Source organism: Haemaphysalis longicornis, unplaced genomic scaffold, assembly GCF_048455015.1.
Source record: "Haemaphysalis longicornis isolate Haplotype H1 unplaced genomic scaffold, Haemaphysalis longicornis Haplotype H1 scaffold_2, whole genome shotgun sequence".
Classification (NCBI taxonomy): domain Eukaryota; kingdom Metazoa; phylum Arthropoda; class Arachnida; order Ixodida; family Ixodidae; genus Haemaphysalis; species Haemaphysalis longicornis.
The window spans coordinates 262,196,604-262,215,447 of record NW_027526295.1 but is presented as its reverse complement, the minus strand read 5'-3'; the positions used below and the strand labels follow the sequence as shown (position 1 = coordinate 262,215,447).

The following is an 18,844-nucleotide window of genomic DNA, read 5'->3' as shown; positions in this document are numbered from 1 at the left end:
AGGCTTTCATAATTCATAAGCCACAAAAATGGTGCTGTGTGCCATGCAGTAGCATGCGAGTTTTCAGTTACGTCCAACCCGCAACTGCGGGCATTAAGGCGGTGTATGCTTGCAAATTCCTTCCTTTGCTTAGAAGCGTGAAGTATTCCTATAACACAACAGGGCCATCTACACTTTGGGATCTATGTACTTAACAAAATATTGATTACCTGGAGAAAATGCAGAGAAAATCCAAAGCAGTTAGGTTTATTGCACTGGTATGATTCACCATCCAAGTTGATGAAACTTCACTGATTTCAGCCTTAGAATCTGGAAGAGAACAAAGCCAAAACATATTTACCACTTGTGTAACTGAAAATCTTGTGGTTCTATTGACCTTCCTTGCACTGTTACCTCAATCCAAAAGGTGATATCGTTCTGGAAAATCTACCCCCTGTCTTACATCTGAAAATGTATTAAGGGGGCAGCCTGGTCTTAGGGCTATTTTTTTTTATTTACCAACCAATTTTAATGAAACTGCAGGGCATTATAGAGCTTTTTGAGCTGATTTCAAATCTGCCATTAGATTTTTTGTAAGTTGATTATATTTTGAGTTAATTAATGATTAATTGCCATTATTCTAGGTCACAGTTATAAAATAACCACTCCATACAGAATGGCAATTGCCACGTGGCTAGGCAGACAAATGACTAAAGAATACAATTTGATTCAGCTATTTTTGGTCGTTTTACAAGACAGGGAACTTCGCTTCTCCCGCGCTCTGCCTGCCAGAGGTGGCTTGCAGGTGGTGCCAATTGAACACAATAATAATTTTCCAAAGCCTCCATTTGAAAAATTTGTTTCCAACATTGTATTCTCCACACATTTCGGTATGAGAAGAAAACTTAAAGTTGTACCTGCTCTGGGTGCTAAGATATCTGAGGATGAAATGCTAGCTTTGCATTGCAAGGCTGTAGAGTGCACTGAGCTGTAGAGTGCACTTTAAAATGCTATTATAATATAGCAACAAAATATGGTGCCTTTTGATGAGTAAATTTACAGACTGATAGAAAAATGGCCGTGGAGGCCAAAAATGCCATTTTTGAGAAATCGCTTTTCTTTTACCGTTTTTCGGCTCCATAGAACCCAACTGCCCCCTTAAAATCTGTCGAAAACCTTAATGAACTATTTTCCCCTTTCTCTTTGTTTTTGTGACAGGTTGCTATACTATCACGTTTCTAACTAAGTCCATTCTAGGCTAATGCATCTAACTCCCCTTCTCCTGCTTTGTCCTGTTTGTGGCCCGCATTACTGTTTAATACTGAAAGAAGCTAACTTACACGAGCCCCTAAACATGCCTCCAGATAACAAAATATTTAAAGGGATTGCCAACGGGCTTTTTTTAAGCATACATTTGCTAATGCACATGAAAGTATTGTACGTAGCAAAAAATCCGGAAAAAATTTTGAAATAAGTTATAAGAAACAATTGTAATCTGGCACCAAAAAAAAGGCAAAGTTGAAATGGTGGTGGTGGTGGTGAAACATTTACTCAAGTAAAAGAGGTTCGCACTTGAAAGTGGGAGAAGCCTTCAGTCCAGGGCCCCTGCCACCACCACCACCACCAAAAGTAGGCAAAGTTGAAAGGTAGAGACATTTAGTGCCGGAACTTACAGGCTCAGAGTGTCACCTGAAAACATTTTTGTCACCTCAAATTCTAGGAAAGCATACCGAAAACATATCAACACAAATTTTTATGCAAATTGTTATGGGTAACTTCTGCATTTCAAGCGTTTTCCGATCGTTAAGAACGGCTGTCTTAGCATTCAATCACAAGTTTCACTAGCTACCACCCTCAGAGTGTTTCAGCATTTTATCAAGCAGCATTTTTGCTTAAACCTAAATATGTTCTGAAGGTACATAAGTGCCTATAAGTGCCTGATTTACCTGGCTTTTAACCAAACCAACAACGTTACGTTGAGTACCCGCTAGACGGTCCTTGTTTTCTGCATGGACCAGCAGAGCCCGCTATTGAAATAAAATCAAAGTGCCTCATATGCAAAAAGTTCCATACTGAAATGTCATAAGTAGGTCACTTGTCACTGTTTTAGTTTGAATCAAGGTTTAAGTAGAATTTATTTTTGTGTGTGGATTTTATAAGGATTGCAGTTCACTGTTGTGGTTGCCAGCATTGATTTTGGTGGATGGGCAGCCTACGTAACATCAGTGGGGCTACAGAAATGCATTCGTATATCATTTTCAACGTTCCCAGCTTAACTCCTCCGATGTTAAAGGTTTTAGGCGATGCCCTTTCAAATTTTGTGAGATATGTCGGAGCTGAGTATTGCTACTTTGCTGGGAGCTCCTGGCATTGCAGCTTTTTCCTCCTCATATTTTTTGCCTCTGCTTTTTTGCGTCTTGCGGCATCGCTAACCTGTCCTCTTCAGCAGTGGTGTGTTGCATGTTCAGTCGTCTGCCCGTTGTGGCTGCCGATGCCGGCACTTGCTCCTCTGTGTTGTCTTGCGCATTGCATGACCTTGCCACATATTTGCTCCGTGTGCGGAATCAAAAAGTGACAGCAAAGAGTTCACCAATGCGTGACATATGTCACTTGTGATTAATGATATTTCAACTTTGCATGCATCTCCGCTCAAGTAGGGCAAACAAGTGTGATGCCGCCGTGTTAGGCACAGCTAAATTATTATTATTATTATTATTATTATTATTATTATTATTATTATTATTATTATTATTATTATTATTTGAGATGAACATGCTTGTTTGCATGGAAATTTGGCACATAGGTGGCATTTAATGCTTTCTTAAATGAGAATGGGTAAGATCATTTACTTGGTTGTTTGACAATAACAGCCAACTGTTGTCCGCTTCGGGGGCGGGAAGCTTTGCTTTGCGTGGGCTGCCCCTTTATCCCTCGAAACCAGACACCTTGCACAGCTCCACTCTTGCATTACATCCTTAGTAGATATTTGGCGAGTGCTTTAATTTAACGGAATCGTTCACCCTCAGTCATCGCAATTTGAGGTGTAAAATTGGCTCCGTCAATGCATGTGGCACTGAGTTTGCACCAACAGGCCAACCCATCAGTGAGCCCTGATGATCAGTAGTGGAGCAGCTGTCTGCGAGATTGCTTGCCATTCGCAGCCTGCACATCATTTGGGCATGCTTAGCACATTGCTGCATCCAGCTGGTAGGTGTGTGTTCGCGACGCAATTTTATTGCTTGCACACGGCTACGATATTTTCAGACTACTCGAGCTGGCTGATGACCGGAATAAGACGCATGCTCTGGTTGCTGGCCACAATGCAAGAGCCTGCAACTTTTCCAAAAATGAAATATCTGCAGGATAAGTAATGGTTGATTATGGAGTTTAATGTGCCTAAACTACCCAGGTTATGAGGCGCGCTGTATTGGAGGGCTCCGGATTAAATTTGACCTCCTGGAGATCTTTAATGTGCGCCGAAATCTTGACACACGGTCCTTTTTGCTTTTCGCTTCCATCAGAAAAGAGGCCGCCACGGCCGGTAATCGAACCCGCGTTTTTGTGCCCAGCAGCACAATGCAGCATAAATGGGGTTCTTTCCAGGCATGAAGCATTGCAAACTTTTCAATGGTGGTTGCAGTCTGCTAGTTTCTAGCAATGTAAAAAAGACATGAGCTCTTGACTATCTCGTGGCATATAGTGCCGTAACAAAATTCTCGTGGACACAGCACAGTCCATACACATGCAGGAGGGTTCAGGGTCCCTTTACACGATGTGTATTATTACATCACATACTTGAGCACACCAATGAATCTGTTGTTTGCACAGCCTTCGCAACGTGAATGCAGGTCCTAGAAAAGAATGCAGAATGAAAAACTTCTTGCCATTTATATCACACTTCGTGCAGTGTGATCTCACAAAATGCAAAAACAATTGTAGCATTGGGTTCTGTAATTCAGCAGTTTAAGCTGCTTGCAACTTGGGCCAATCTTTGCTGGCTGGTAGTCCAAAAACTGCTGGCATGTGAGTGGAAGTGTGTTTTGGTTAGAATTTGGTTACGACACCTGCTTTTGTTTGAATTTACAAGCAGCAGAAATTTCAGTTCGTGGCAGAATTTTGAATGCGTTCCTTCTTGACTGTGTAGTACATATAAATGAAGTTAAACACTTTTTAAAATACTGTAAATTAGAAAAAAAAAGAACTTTTAGTTGTAAATGAGAAGTAATTCTTACAGAAATATGCTTCATATCTTAAAAGAATTTTTAAAAATTTGAAATACGCAAAAAAGTCTCCCCATGATGTGTCAGAAAGCTATTATTCCTCATAATTTGAGGCAACCTTTTTTGGCTGAATACTTAGTGAAAGTTCATTGGTTAGCGATTGGTAAGCTTGTTGAAGAAACGAGCATTTGTGGTTGGGACAGAACACAATGAAAACTCTTTTTGGCCATCGGTGCCACTGCGCCCATTTCAAACAAGCCATTGAACAAATCATGTCAGCGACTTGCCTACCTGTCGTGTACTTGCTATGATTGGGACTTGTGGGGGAAGGGTGCTGGCTAATTAAAGTCCACATTCATTCAGTGAGGCATTCACATTTAGGGGCACCACACGGCCATACCAGGCGAAGGGTGAATTGGTAGAGCACGGAGCAGTGGCGAGGTATTCTTCCCTCATCGGGGATGCTTCAGGGCCACTCCTACATCATCGTCCTTCACTCGTGTGCATAAGCTTTGCGGTGTGTGGCTTGTGCGGCGTAGCAGTTGGCTCTTTGCCCTGTACGACTGTGTGACGCTTACGTACACGTTTGTGAGCGGTGCTTCTGTGTTCCTTCCTTTCCAGAACTATGTGTGTGTGCGGCATTTTTCTTCTGGCACCTTGCTTAATTGAGCAGGTGACAGCAAATAGGACCTGAGTGGTGTACGCACACTGCAAATGAGACAAAGCAATTCCAGCGTAAGTTAAGCATGAATGGCCATTATGGGCGAGAAGTGGAGAGCAGAACCTAAGTGTCATCTCATTGCGGAATATTGCCTTAGGACAGCTGCTCTTCAGAAAGCACGAGCAGACATAGGTGCTACAATGGTGGGGCTATCGCAGTAACATCCGTGTGATGATGCTGCATCATATTTTGGTGCCAAAATCGGTAACTCTTGAGAGGCTAGCAGTGCATGGGTAGAGTAGGCACTGCATTGGTAGTGAAGAGGGGCACATGTAAACACAAGACAAAGGTGATCTTTAGCTGCAGTTTTCTGTTTGTGGACATATGGGACTGGATTTGCTGCTGCTGCTTTAGGATCATTAAGAATGAGCCAGAGATCCACGAAGTTGTGAGACCTGGTGACGTTTGTGGGATAACATAAGCGGATAACGCAAGTGAAAAATGGGTGCATGCAGCACCCGTTAACACGATTGTCTTTTGTCATCACTGCCGGCATTTTTCTGGTGGGCTTAGAACATGATGTCGTTGGCAAAATGGTACACTCAGATGGCGGGACGAATGCAGCACACGCATTCAACGCTTTGGTGGTCACAGGCTGTCTGTGCTGTGTTGTTGAAGCGTGTAAAAACAAGTGCTGGGTGTGTTTCAAGTGAGGGGGTACATGGGGTTTCTTGTTTTCTTGAGCAGGATGTATGTAACGGTGCCGATCCCGAGCTTAAGTAATACTCGCTTGTCTGGACTTCTGTTTCAGTGCACTTGACGTACTTATGTATCCTCCGTGAGAGTTAATACGAGAATTTTGTGCACTCCGTGGCATTGTGTGATGTGGAATGCCTTTATAAGATGGGACCAGGCCCCCGTGGCCCGTAAGCTCTATAAAAGCAAGATGCTTGTGCACCCGAAATGATGAGACCCGCCAGGGGCGTAAGTGTTTCGGTGGCATCCTCTCTCGTGGCATAGTGGGCGCATGTGGGGAGCCTGAACGGTTCTGGTGGTGTTTGCAGTGCCTGAAGAAGGGCGACACTGTCATTGGCCAAGTGAGCGGCAAGCAGGAGAATGGCCTCTTTGTCACGCTCGTCTGCCTGGACGGGGGCCTGCGACGTGAGATTCACGACCTCGCCATCAAGGTGAGCCCCCCCTCTCTCTCGGCTAGTGGTGCATGACGGGCGTTGTGTTTCGGGTGCGGCATCGACTGGGAGTGTTGTTGTACTGAGTGTGTGTGGTGGTGGTGGTGGGGACCTGTAATTAGTGAGTTACTGGATGGCCCATTGACCAGCACCTTTACCTGCTTTATCAGCCCCACTGTGGCATAGTTGGGGGTGACCTGTTGGATGTTCATTTTGGGAAAAAAAAGAGAGAAATTTTATAGTGGGTCTGAAATGTGGTCTGCAGGGAACTGTTATTTTGGTGTCGTCAGGGAGAAGGCCTTGTGTTGACAAGCCCAACCAGCTTGGATGCATGAGGGCTGATCAAATGTATGGCATTGCACTAGCGTGTAGTGCTGTACATTCAAAAGCTTTTGGGACCAAGTCTTAATGCTAAATAATACGATCGTGACAGGAAGAAAAGCCAGAAAATGGATGCAAATATTGGATAGGTTCCTATTTTGTTTTTAAGGTTCTGTCCAGATGGGCACAAATCTCATAAGCACCATGCGAGCAGCTTATGAAAACAAAGGGACGTTGGGTCACTTAGCATATGACCATGAAGAGTTGAACAAGTATCATGGAAAGAGTGCAACTGCATTACTTTATCTTTGCAGTGTGGATTGGGCAGCTGCAGTGCTTGCGTGCACAATGCCGGGTGCTTTCCAAGGACACTTGTGGCTTTTCTTAATTGTGTGTGTTGTTTTTGCAGGCTGCCGTCATTAATGTTTCTGCTTTTCTCATCTAGGGAGGGGAAGTTTTCCATCGTAGATATCATCTACCAAGAAAACACTAGGTGTCCCTTACAAGTGTTGAATGCCTAAGAGGACCATTGCGAGAGTTGTCTCCACGAGAGAGAAAGAAAAAAAAAAAGGCATACTGAAACGCAGAAAAAAGAAAGACAAACCAAACGTGGGTTTTTATTGAGAGCGAGCAAAAAGTGGGTGTGTGCTGCCTTCAGCGCGCGTGAGTATATCTCTCCCTGCCCCCCGTGCGCACGCGTATGTTGCTCCCTGTTGCTGCCACTGTTCTCCAGTGTGTGTCCTCTTGACGCTGTTTCTAGGGCACGGCAAGACTGACTATGCGAGTGAAATCAAAATGAAGGGTGTTGCGTTGGTTAACGAGTGAGCGCAAAGTGGACTGTCTCGCAAAGGGGCTCATTACCTGCCACGTCCCAAACACGATGATGCTCCCACGACTGCCACCGTCTCCTGCAAGACACGCGTCTCTGTGTGTGTGCTCTAAGAACTGGGCAGGCCCTGCCTCCCTCCCCTGCCAGGGATGAGGAAAATCGTGCGGTGGTGCACCTAAGGGCAGGCACAAGATCCTTGCCCAGGGTGAAGACGCCTGCTTGTTTCACCTTTCTCTCTCTGTTTCTCTGTATCTCTCTTGCGTGTTGACCCATCTGAACAGCCCAGTGGCTGGCAAACCCTGACAGATAAGTCGAGAGTGCTTCCTAGTGCACAAAACCTGTTTCTCAACTTAGTCTGCAGTCTTGCGAGTCAGATTCATATGCCCAGCTAATTAGTGAGAATATTGTAGGTATATTGCTAAAGAAATTTGTGTGTGCAAGTTGATTGAGATAAGAATGTAGTTAGTAAAGCACTTGCGTTGGAATAAGAGGAAAGTGAGATAGTAATGTAATTAGTAAAGCACTTGCGTTGGAATAAGAGGAAAGTTGCCACCGGTCTCCACTGACGAGCGAGCTTAGTTGAATGTGCGGGTGAAGAAGTTTTCCCTGTTCCCTGTTGATTGAGACGGCCTCTGCTCTTCCAGGCCTTCTGCCCTCTGAATCAGGTGCCCACGTTCTCTGCTCACGAGAGCCCCTTCGATGTGTTCCAAACCAAGGACCTTGTCAGAGGTGAGGCACGCTGTCAACATCAGTCTGTGACCTGCTTTGCTTTGGAAAGGAAGCGTGCCTGACCCTGCGGTTGCTCTCTCTCTCGTTCAGCTGTTGTGATCAGCTGCTCCTCCGAATCTGAGCGCATCATCCTGTCCATGAAGCCGGATGCCCTTCCTGCCGACCAGCAGCACTTGATGAAGCTGGTGAGCTGTCGTGTTGACCATTATGGTTGCATTCACAATTTGCTAGTCTCACAGCTAAGCACTCTGTGCACTGCCTTGTTTGGCGGGTACTGCGCAGATTGTATGGGTTGGCGCTCCTTGCAAGACGTTCAGGAATGCATGCTGTTTCGGCCATTTTGGCACAACATGAGAGCTTGTGTTTGCTGATGTGTAGTGCCTTGTTTTTCCAAATTAGATATCTAATACAGTCAAACCTCAATGTAACGAAACCCACAATGTAATGAACCACAGTTTTTTTTAAACTGTAAATGTATGCACGCCATGTATTTTCACCCTCTGTGTAACGAAGTCTCGTTTGCTGAAATTTCAATGTGACGAAGTTTTATGGACGACTAGGCTCAAAATTTTGGCTGTAGTAGTAGATTTTGGGAGATGCAAGTGCTGAAAGGGGTCTCGATAAAATGCCAACGGCAACACGAGCTCCCCAATGCGGCGGATGCAGCGAGCCATGAAGTTTGTGAGCGAGCTTCTTGCATGCAAGCTCCTTGCCTACAAACTGCGTGTGGTGGAGCCGCATGGAGCCCTTCATTCGAGTTTGCTCATGCTCGCTGGGTTCCATCATACCAGCAAGTGCGCGGCAAAGCATTTGTGGCGTCCGCGATTGCACGTTGGCGGCGGTTTCAAAGCTGGTGGTTTCAGAAAAATTGCGCCAAGGTTCTCTCTGCAGTGCAGTTCATTCGTAATGGTTGTTTTACATGACACCAATGTTTTGAATTTCTGGAACTCTCGCAAGGCAGCCACATTCTTGCCTGTTGAAAGAAGTGACATATGATTGTTAAACATTCTTATTGCCACTACACTCTTTGAGAATGTGTGTTGCATATTAGCTGCTGCACTAATTTTTCACTGCAAGGTCACCAGTTTCTGTGTTTAGGCAAGGCCCACTCGTGCCCTTATCACTTAAAGGGACACTGAAGTGAATTTGTCAAGCTCCCGGTTTTGCTTGCACTGCGTAGACCGACTCAAATTACCACACTTTTCATCGTTTATCCCGTTGATAAGTCGTTAATTGTTTTATAAAGTTGGAAAAAAGACCACACTTTTCATCGTTTATCCCGTTGATAAGTTGTTAATTATTTTATAAATCGGGAAAAAGAAAAACTGCCATGCGCGGTTTGTGGCGGCCGCTGCTTGGCGGCTTGGACGATGTCCAAGGTTAGCATTCAAACAAGTTTCGGTTTTAGTTCTGTAAAACAACATGCTTGACATCCGACGGCATCGTTGGATGGGCATTCATCTCAATAATCGCCGTACCGCACTTCTGCCATGTTGTATAAGATAATGCATAAGATAAACCTCCCAGGATGGCTTGGAATTGTAGAAATCACTAGCCAAGGCCTACGCAGTGGATGAATGCCCTCCGCGTCACCGCAGACGCTCAAATGCCATGCGCTTTTCCCGCATATTCGGAGCTTGCCTCACTCATGCCTGTATCGTAAAAAGCGTGTTCGCACCAGGCCAAGGATGTGCTGATTCAGGCCTGTGCCCACTGCCCGCAAGCAGTTGGTGCTTGTGGCAACAGCACGCTAACGAGAACTCGCTAGCGTGCCAGTGACAGTCTGCGCGCGGTCTGCGAACTCGCTCGTGGAGCAGTGAACGTTACGGGCCAAAAATGGTGAACTCCGTTTAAAAAACATCGGCCGAAAACGAAAAAATCAACTTGCAAAAAAAAAAAAAAAAGGATGTACCCTCGGCGATTCGAACTTGCAAAACAATAACCTAGCGCCTCAGACCACTCGGCCACGAGCCAGCTATGCCGTGGTTGGATATATAAGGTATATAATGTATAACCAGTTTACACTTTTATTTAGTTTTATCATTTCAAGTACGTAGGTTACTATTTGTTGTATAGCGCCCGTGCAGTAAGCGTCCCCCAAACTTCCACAATAGCTCACGTCTAGCAATTGCATTTCTTTAACGGAAAAGTGTTCGCAGATGTGCGGTCATGCTGCTGACCGCTGCGCTTGTTCACCCAGCACAAAAAAGTACTCCCTTCTCCCTAGTTTTGCGCTGTACGGTAAAACTTTCGGTTTATTTTATTTCCTTGGTACCAATATTGACTTCGTTGACTCTTCTCCCGCCTTCAAGTGTCCTTAGATTTTCCTACTAGTGTAAAGTCAGCGAAGCATCCCATGTGCACTTGTGTGGAGCGACCCGGACTCGGAGCTTGATACAGTGTACAAACTAACAAAGTAAAGAAAGGCACATTCTTTCATTCACGAACGTGTTGTGGCTTAGTTTCAACCGAGCGAGCGAATTGCGACGACCCGTCGGCGGCCGGCGGTCGAAACGCTGAGCCGACTGACTCGATCGGAAGGTCGGCGAACCGTGCAATAGTGCAGCCAATTGCCAGATCGTCTCCTCCCGACGTCACACGAAAACGCCACAAAAAATGGGCGAGGGTGCAGAGAGGAGGACAGCATTTTCTAATTTTTTCTACTAAATAAATTCGCGTAAACGCGCTCAGAGTGATCGAAACAGGGCCTATGGACTCCAGACTACAATTTGCGCTAGTAATCCTGCAATGTTTACAGATCACTTCAGTGTCCCTTTAATTGGTAATTGCCCAGTGATATCGTACCCTGCATGTGTAGGAGGCATGCACAGTCCCTCTCACTTTTTGTGAATGGATATTAACATATCATCAACACATTTATTGTTTTTGCTTTATTTATGCGTATTTAAAGAGCACCTTATAACTCGTACCTTTTTTGGCATACTAGTAGGCAGCAAAACATGGTGGCACATCCGCTTCCGTAGCTTGGAGAAAGCAATGATGGGGAGGCCAGTTTGGCACTGCTTAACTTGGGCTGTGGGAAAAAGCAGCATGAAGGGGCCACAGCAGGGTCAGCCCACTTTGGCTGCAGATTTTGGGGTGGTCTTGTGCAAATGTAAAAGAAAAAAGAAAAAATGTAATTGCTGTGTTGTGGGTGCACATGAAAGAGCCATGGAGTTGTTTGTAAAGGTGGTGCCTGCTGCGGTCAGGCTTGCATGCTCCCTGAGCCTCCCCCTCTCTCCCATGCAGGGCTTGGTGACCGAGGAGGAGGTCCCTTCTCACCACAAGTGAGTGTCTTCTCTCCCTGGGGGGGGGGTGGCGGCCAGGCAGGTGTGCTCACTCCCCCTCTTTCTGCTGCACACAGGCGCCTGCTGGCCACTCATGGGCGCTCGTACCAGGAGGTGCTGGAGCGCACCATTGGCTTCAACAACCCCTCGGTGGCCAGCCACCTCTGCTCGGTGCTGGGCATCCCCTCCTGGAGGCAGGCCTCACTCACCAAGGCGCTGCACATGTGAGCACGTCCAACTTGTTCTGCGCATTTCGCACCGCCGTGGAATGAAGTCTGGCAGTCCAGCAGCCAGCGCTTGCAAAGGCATGTTGCAGTCGGCTTCTATGGATCGCCAGAGGCAAGGGCCGTTGCCAGAAATGTTTTTCGGAGGGGGTTATGGGTTATTGGAAGGGAGGAGATTTGCCGTCTGGCTCATGTCTCATGAGCTGCATGGAAAAAATTTCAGAGGGGGTTTGAACCCCAAAACGCCCCCTCTGGCTACATGTCGGCTGGAAGCCACTCAAAAACCAGGAACAACTGTTGAAGCGTGTATCTGAAGGCTTCCTGTGTGTGGAGTTATCTATGTCCGGCCAGCATGAGTGGGCCACACTATCTGTACTGAAGGTCATGCCTCGTGCTATTGCAGCATTGGAGGGAGGGCATGTGATAGCAGGCATCCTGCCCCCCATTGTGGGAGAGGCAGTCGCAAGACGACGGCTGTGTATCAGCAGACGATGCAGTGGCAGCATTCTGTAACATGTTGCTTTTGCATGCATTTTTTATGGTTAGAAACATACGTGCTCATTTTCCAAGGGACCAAAATATTTTCAAATTTTTACGGGTAATGTGGGTACCATTATGTAAGAGCTGGTCTTCCTTTGTTTCTAAATACAATATTTTGTTTTATGCATTTAAGGGTTCCATGAGTGCTTGATTTGGTATTTGTATGATGGAGAGGGGGTGGGGGTTTTTCTAAGCTCCTTTGTATGCTCCTTTAAGGGGGGACACTGGTCTTAAAGGCATTTTTGTTATTCTGGAAGCAATGTGCTTGAAATTTGCACTTTGTGTTTTAACATCCTGAGCACAAATATGCAGTCAGTTTTTGTCTTAAGTTCAAAGTTGTGCAACATGTTATGTCATTCCATTTCGGGCAACTTTTTAATGATATACTTGCGTACTTCTTGTTCCTTTGTGCTATAGAAGGACCAGGGTGTTCAACTATACCATAGCAATAATTTTATCATTGTTTCTGCAAACGCTGTAAACTTTGCAAATGTCAGGTCATCAATTATGAATGTTTTTGTAAAACAAAATGCAAAAAAAAATTGTACTAGCATCAAGAAATTTTATATTTTTGTGGGTTTATTGCGCTGTTCAGCTGCAGCAAAAATGATGCAAATCTGACCAGTACATTTCAAGATATTGTACCCGACAGTTGACCTCGTGGGAAACAAATTGGGCTTGAGAAAACAAGGCACACAGTTTGGAAACGCAAGGGAACATGGCCATTTTGCCAACTGCAAATGTTGACAGCTTTATAAATATTATGATACAGCATAATATTTTGCAGGTACATTCTTTGGTACCTATAATAAAATTAATACAGAAAATAAATTTTTTTTCTTGGCAAATTTAGGTCCCTCAAGACCAGTGTCCCCTTAAGTTTTTTTTTTTTAAGCTTCCTTGTAGCAGCACGGCGTTCCTCCCCTTCACCCTACATATAACTTTCTCTGTTCTTCCACCCATTCGTATGTCCTCCCCAGTAGAAAGGTTCAGGATTTCCTGTCCATTGCGACGCCTTTCACAGGAAAGTTCATTCAATGTTTGCATAGGAGCCAGAGTAGCAGTATACAATTTCTCAGAGGCATGACAACAGATTCAGTCCCTGAAGAAGTTCTGCGGCTGAAGTGTGCAAGACAAAAAAAGGCAAAGAGCAGATTTTGCTGTGTTCGTTTATTAGCGGCCGCAATAAAAAGGTGCAAGGAAAGCAAAATGAAAAAGTAGTCAATTGAGATCTTTTTGTTTTTATTTCCAGATAACATTACTTGTGAATTGTGTTTTTTAGTAACGTACACAAAACTGGCCACGTGGCACTGCCAGGGAAATGATGCATGATTTCTGTCTGCCAACTGACTTAGCTGTCTTGTTCACTCGGCCAGTTGAGGGGTTGGCACCATGTCAGACAGTTACCGGCCTCTGTCTCTCGATCCCCTACCCCTAACAGTCTCTTTCTCCTTCTTCTCTTATTCACAGAAATGGATAGCGGGCATTCAGGCGTCACTCTGCGTTGCCCTTTTATTGCCGTTTTGCTTGTGATTCAGTTGGGCTCTGTTGTTACGGCCAGGATCAATGAGAGAAGTTGACTTGCTAGTTCACATGCCCCTCTTAACGGATGGCGAGCCCAAGCTGTGCAGAGTCGTCCTTGGTGTGTAGTGCCCTGAAACCGATTTGGAGCTTGAGACAATCAGTGTGCTGCTGTTATATTGCAGGAAGGAATTCCCCAAGGAAGAGTTTGCGTCTGCCCTGCGGAAGGCCCAGTCTTCGAAGTGGGCTTACAAGAGGTATGCATCTGCTTTGCCACTGGCTGAAGAGAGCTGTGGGAGAGCACGTGGGAATGCTCGCTTGAGTGGGCCAGAAAGTACTTATTACTTCAATGTGCCTGCAGGCAGAATCGTCAAATCAATGATACGGCCCTCACATAATGAGAAATAGTTACTGTGTGGCAACAGTAAAGGCCATTTTGCCCAAACAAGATTTCTTTGCTCTGGAAAGGAGTTTAGTGGCACATTGATTAAATTTGTTCCTGCTCTTCTTGCTGTATATTGTCTATTATTGGTTCCGTTAGGAGTGTCAGAATAGACATATTATTTGTTCCTCATACACATCTCAGTTCATTGCAGTAAAAGAAAGTTTTGTGCCTGCTTGGGCAGTAAATTTACGGCTTTAACACTTTCGTGAATGCGGAATAATCGGTTGTTTTTGTGTGTTCCAGGAAATATTTTTTTCTTTTCACAGAAAATTAATGATGCTGAAGTGTAAGATATGAAATGATAGGGGAACAATGGGGCTTTCCAACACTAATAATTTCAAACAACAGATTCATTAAAATTTTTATAAAAAAATTGTAAAACAAAAAAGTAACAAAAATAAAAATAAACTGATGATGACCTCAATGCTACTTTGCACATGATAGACACAAAAACGATTTGAAATATACACTTTGAACATAAGACGTGTAGAGTAATACTGTTGATATGAGCAGTGTAAGAACAAAAGTTATTTACATACAAAAACATAAATATAAACACGAACAGCCACGTGCTGCTCCAGAGCGCTACGTCAAGGTCAACTCTGGGCCGTCTTCGTGTAGGAAACTTGACACCCTGTGCAGTTGGCACTGAATGGTCTCGCCCGAACGAAGCCGATGTCCTGCAGATAAGAGCTGTGGCCTTAGAGCAGGGCCGGATCTGTTTACAACTCGTGCCCGCGGTTGAGCGACCGGAGAAGAAAGTGAAACTCACCTGCGCACACCTGGTGATGGTCCGGGGCAACTTGACGCATTTTCTCTGTCTCTTCTAAAGTCTGATGGATCGAAGTCGCCTTCCGTGCCTGTGTTGCTACCATCAATCACAGATTTGAGCTCAGATACATCTTAATCCGTTAAAATTCGCCGTTCGGGCAAAGCATTGGCGAGCGGCGGCCGCGCCCTAACTGAAACCACGTGAGCTCATCTCTCCGACTGCGAAAGACATTTACCCCCCCCCCCCCCCCCCCCCCCCCCCGCAGCAGAAAAACGAAGCTCGAAAGTGAAACTGATAAAATACTTTCTCCTTTACCATTTGGATGGCGTTAGCGGTCTAAACGCACCCGGAGAGTGGCAAAATTTGAATTTGTATTCATCTATAGCATACAATCGACGTGAATAGGCGCGGTCACGAAAGTGTTGAAGGCACACCTCATACTATGTACAAAGGGAAAGCTTGTGTGTCAATCGAATGACATGGGCAGGCCTTTAGTTTAATAGGTGGCTGTGTGCGTCAGGTGCAGCGTCCGTGTACCAGTTTAGCCATGCATGCAGGTTTGCTTTGTGGGTGATCGCTGGTCACCTTCTTTAATGGGGGCTGCATGCAGGTGGCGGCTTACACTGTGTTAATTGGCCTTAATTGTTTGTTTTTACAGCATTAATTGTACAGGCATTAATTTTACGTTTCTCCCGATTTCCACAGATCTGACGTTAACAGCTTGTAAGTTTACGCTCTCCCTTTGCTGTTAAGGTGGTGGCCAGGTAATGCCTCGGCACTGTTCTGTTCGGGCCTGGTGTGTGTGTGCGTGTGCGCGTCTGCCGTCCTGCTTGGGTGGTTGGCTATCCGCGCACAGTGAACCCTTGCTTGTGCGAGTCTGGTGAGGGCGGTAGCATTTGGTCGCTGTGTCAGTGCCTGTACTTTACATGGTTAGGGGCCACGCAGCCGTGATTGCCGAGAAAACATGGAGGGTCCCAGTAGTGTTGGTGTGGGTGGGTGCGATGCTTCTTCCAGTGTCTGGGTTGTGTGGTGTGCGTGTCCATCAGCTGTGCAGTGTCCCCGAGGGTCACTGCTCTGTTTTTCTTGCTTGTGAATGCAGCCTGAAGGACGGTGTGATGCACTTCAAGGCAGGCAACCACAGTGAAGCATTTGCTTGCCTCAACAAGGCCCTCCAGATCGACCCCGAGAACGTCGAGGCGCTGGTGGCCAGGGGTGCCCTGTGAGTTACTCACATGACCGTATTTGTGTTGGCATGTCTTGATCTGGCTATGGTCGATTTGCAGGGCAATTTACTCGCAACAAAAGGGTTGCATGAGCCCCATGTTTGGGCTTCAGTTTTCAATCATCCCTTTTGGTGCCATCCAATTGTGGCAAAAAACTAGCTAGACCACCTTCTCCTAGCCATTGTCAAATGAGTGTCGCATGTGGTAGCAGTGATGATCATGTTCTCCTTTTTTTTCATTGAAGGGATGAATGGTAGTAGTTGTAGGTGTTAGTGTGTCCTGCGCTGCATTCTGTTGTAGTGCCGAGCCAGTGGTCAGGCACGTTTCTGGAAAGAAACATCTCAGGCTCTGCCTGTAGTGTGAATCTGCAGGGGGTCCTGTAGTGTGTGTGACACTACGTAGCACTGCCGCTTCCTTCCACCCCCCCCCCCCTGCCCCGCCCCCCGTAGCCGTTGACGAAGCGAGGGTCAAAGTAGTGGGGCTGGTCAGGCCCGAAGGTGCTGTGACGCTGTGCGTGCTCTGTGCGTGAGTGGTGTGCGTGTTTCCCAACCCAGGTTTGCCAACAACAGCAACCTGCGACGTGCCCTGGAGGACTTTGAGCAGGCCCTGACCCTGAATCCGAACCACCCCAATGCCCGCAAGTACATGTCCGAGACCCTGGTCGCCCTCGGACGCTAGTGAGTACCACCGCTCCCCTCGTGATCCCGTGTGGTCGGTTGTCCTAGTGGTGAGGCACACGTCAGGCGCAGCCCTTTTTGGTTGCGAGAAGAAAAGGGGGCAACTCCCCTGGGCAGGAGAATTCACTCTCAACAAGGCAAACTTGATTCTCAAGGCCCGTTTGCTGGGCCAATCTGTAAATGTGTGATCTGAATAGGCACGGTAGGGACAGATCTAAGGGGACGACGTGGACACAACGTAACTTCATTTTAACGCAAACTGCATTTAATGAAGGATGATAATTGGGGAATTGGGAAATGCACCTTTCAAATGGTGTATTAACTTTCCCAGTTAGCTTCTTTCTTCTTAGTTGCTGCAATAAAATCATGGGGTAACCTTTTTGTGAATGTGCTGAGAAAGCCTGCAATGCAAGCTAATTAACAAGGTAGGTAGGAATAGGTACATATGTAAATAGGGGTGAAAGTGGCTATTTGATCACAATGTGCCTCAGAGATGCATTTTGAAGCTCGTGAAACACTGTTTGGACATAAGCGTGAATAAACAATGAGTGAGTCCATACCTAGCTCAGGTGGTCATAAAATATCCAAGCCAAGTGTTTGGCTCTTGGCATACCAGAGAACTTGGAAACTTGTCCAGACGATTGAAGAATGCCAAGAAAGTGGAACATAGTTTTGCCATTCTTTGTCGTTGGTTTTTGTGATGTATTGGTGGCTGCCAAATTTTGAACAGGGGTAGGTGCAGTGGCTTGTGCAGTGACTGTTTCAAGAGCGGTGGAACAAAGCCAAAGCAAAGATTTCAGTAGGCTAATCTTGGAAGCACTGTTTTGTGTTGGTGATAGCTGCAGCTTTCACAGTAAAGGCACAAAGGAAAGCATTAATTCAGCTTGGTTGCAGGGATGTTTCAATGGCAGTCTGAAACCCCAGTGGCTGGAGATAAGGCACCATATTTTTGTAGTTCTTGCTGCAGTACAATAATTTCACCTGTAGGTGTTAAGAATTCACTAAGCTGACTTTACAGCCTGTATAAAGCATTGGGCATTCAGTTGTGCTGAAGGTGTTGGATCCTAGCTTGACTGAAGCAAGAACCAAAGCTGTGGCCATGCTATGGGGATGTTTTGCATAAGTTCGATTGGCATTTGCCCTAAATCTGATACCAATTCGACCACACTTGTCAGCATGGGCTCCACTTAGACTATCGGTTTTGGCTTCTCCCCGAGCTGTCACAGATCACAAGGAGTGGAGGGGGTAATTTGGAGTCCAAACTGTTAATTGCAGACTTCTCCTTGATGGTCCCTCACGGAACCAGAGCGGGGAATGTAGGGGGGAATAGCCCGGGGTGTGGTGAATGAAGCTGCTCCTCCTCGTGGTCGCTTTTGTGGGAGGGCAAAAGCTGGGCCAGGCCAGGGGCACTGGTGGTGTTGCGTACTTGGAGTGACTAGGCACAGTTGCTAACCAGTGGCTCGTTGTGCACCCAGCTACGAGGAGAGGGGTGACTTGGAGGGTGCGGTCAAGACGTACAAGAAAGCAGTGAAGGTGAACCTGAGCAACACAGACGCCCGCGAGGCACTCATTGCCATGGAGGTGAAGGAGCGCAAGAAGGAAGTGGTGAGTGACGCGCTGTCCTTGCGATGCACGCACAGGGTGTTTACTTCTTTTGCGTGTGCAGCACAAATGTAGTGGCAGCCTAGTAACTGTGTGCAGTTACTTGGTCATTTCCCATGCTTTTTTGTTAGTGCACCTGCTGTCACTCGTACTAAACGGCACATCCAGTGGTGTCCACTGATTTGCGGGTTGATTGTGTGATCCCTCTTCCCAGGAGCCCCCGGTGTCCCAAGACACGCGGTCCAGCCAGGTGTCCCTGATGGCTGAACTCCAGGGCGAAGTGGCCAAGCCTGCTAAGGACACCCGGGAGAAGCTGCGCCTCCTGCTCAAGGACGAGGTGGAAAAAAAGTGAGCCATTTTAGGCTGCACCTTGGCGTGGATGGGCATGTTCCACTGCTGCCGGTTGGGAGCATCTTGCCTGGCCATGGCTAGTACATCTGCAGTGTGGCGATGGTCTAGTGTCATTTTCTTTGATAAACCCTGACACAACACAGTGTGGGGGCTCAGACACTCAGCTATATGAATATGTAATAGGGTTGTGTAAGTATTAGAAATGCTTGGACATTAAAATCAAATACAGTGGAACCTCGATGTAATGAACTGCACTGTAACGAAATGGCAATTTAG

At 46.2% G+C, this 18,844-nt stretch overlaps 1 protein-coding gene across 6 annotated transcripts in view; it reads left to right on the top strand.

Moving 5' to 3' along the window:
• Positions 1–18,844, top strand: part of LOC144170552 (uncharacterized) — a 43,841-nt gene that overhangs the window by 13,917 nt on the left and 11,080 nt on the right. For 4 of the 6 annotated variants that reach the window (XM_077700412.1, XM_077700413.1, XM_077700410.1 and 1 more), the window contains 11 exons: positions 5,925–6,047; positions 7,842–7,926; positions 8,017–8,111; positions 11,176–11,213; positions 11,291–11,437; positions 13,684–13,755; positions 15,421–15,438; positions 15,815–15,934; positions 16,493–16,615; positions 18,091–18,220; positions 18,432–18,565. In XM_077700412.1, the coding sequence (XP_077556538.1) occupies positions 5,925–6,047; positions 7,842–7,926; positions 8,017–8,111; positions 11,176–11,213; positions 11,291–11,437; positions 13,684–13,755; positions 15,421–15,438; positions 15,815–15,934; positions 16,493–16,615; positions 18,091–18,220; positions 18,432–18,565 (1,085 nt within the window). Of the gene's footprint in view, positions 1–4,961; positions 5,845–5,924; positions 6,048–7,841; positions 7,927–8,016; positions 8,112–11,175; positions 11,214–11,290; positions 11,438–13,683; positions 13,756–15,420; positions 15,439–15,814; positions 15,935–16,492; positions 16,616–18,090; positions 18,221–18,431; positions 18,566–18,844 lie in introns of those variants that run through there. The other 2 variants (XM_077700415.1, XM_077700411.1) reach the window with 2 other exon arrangements.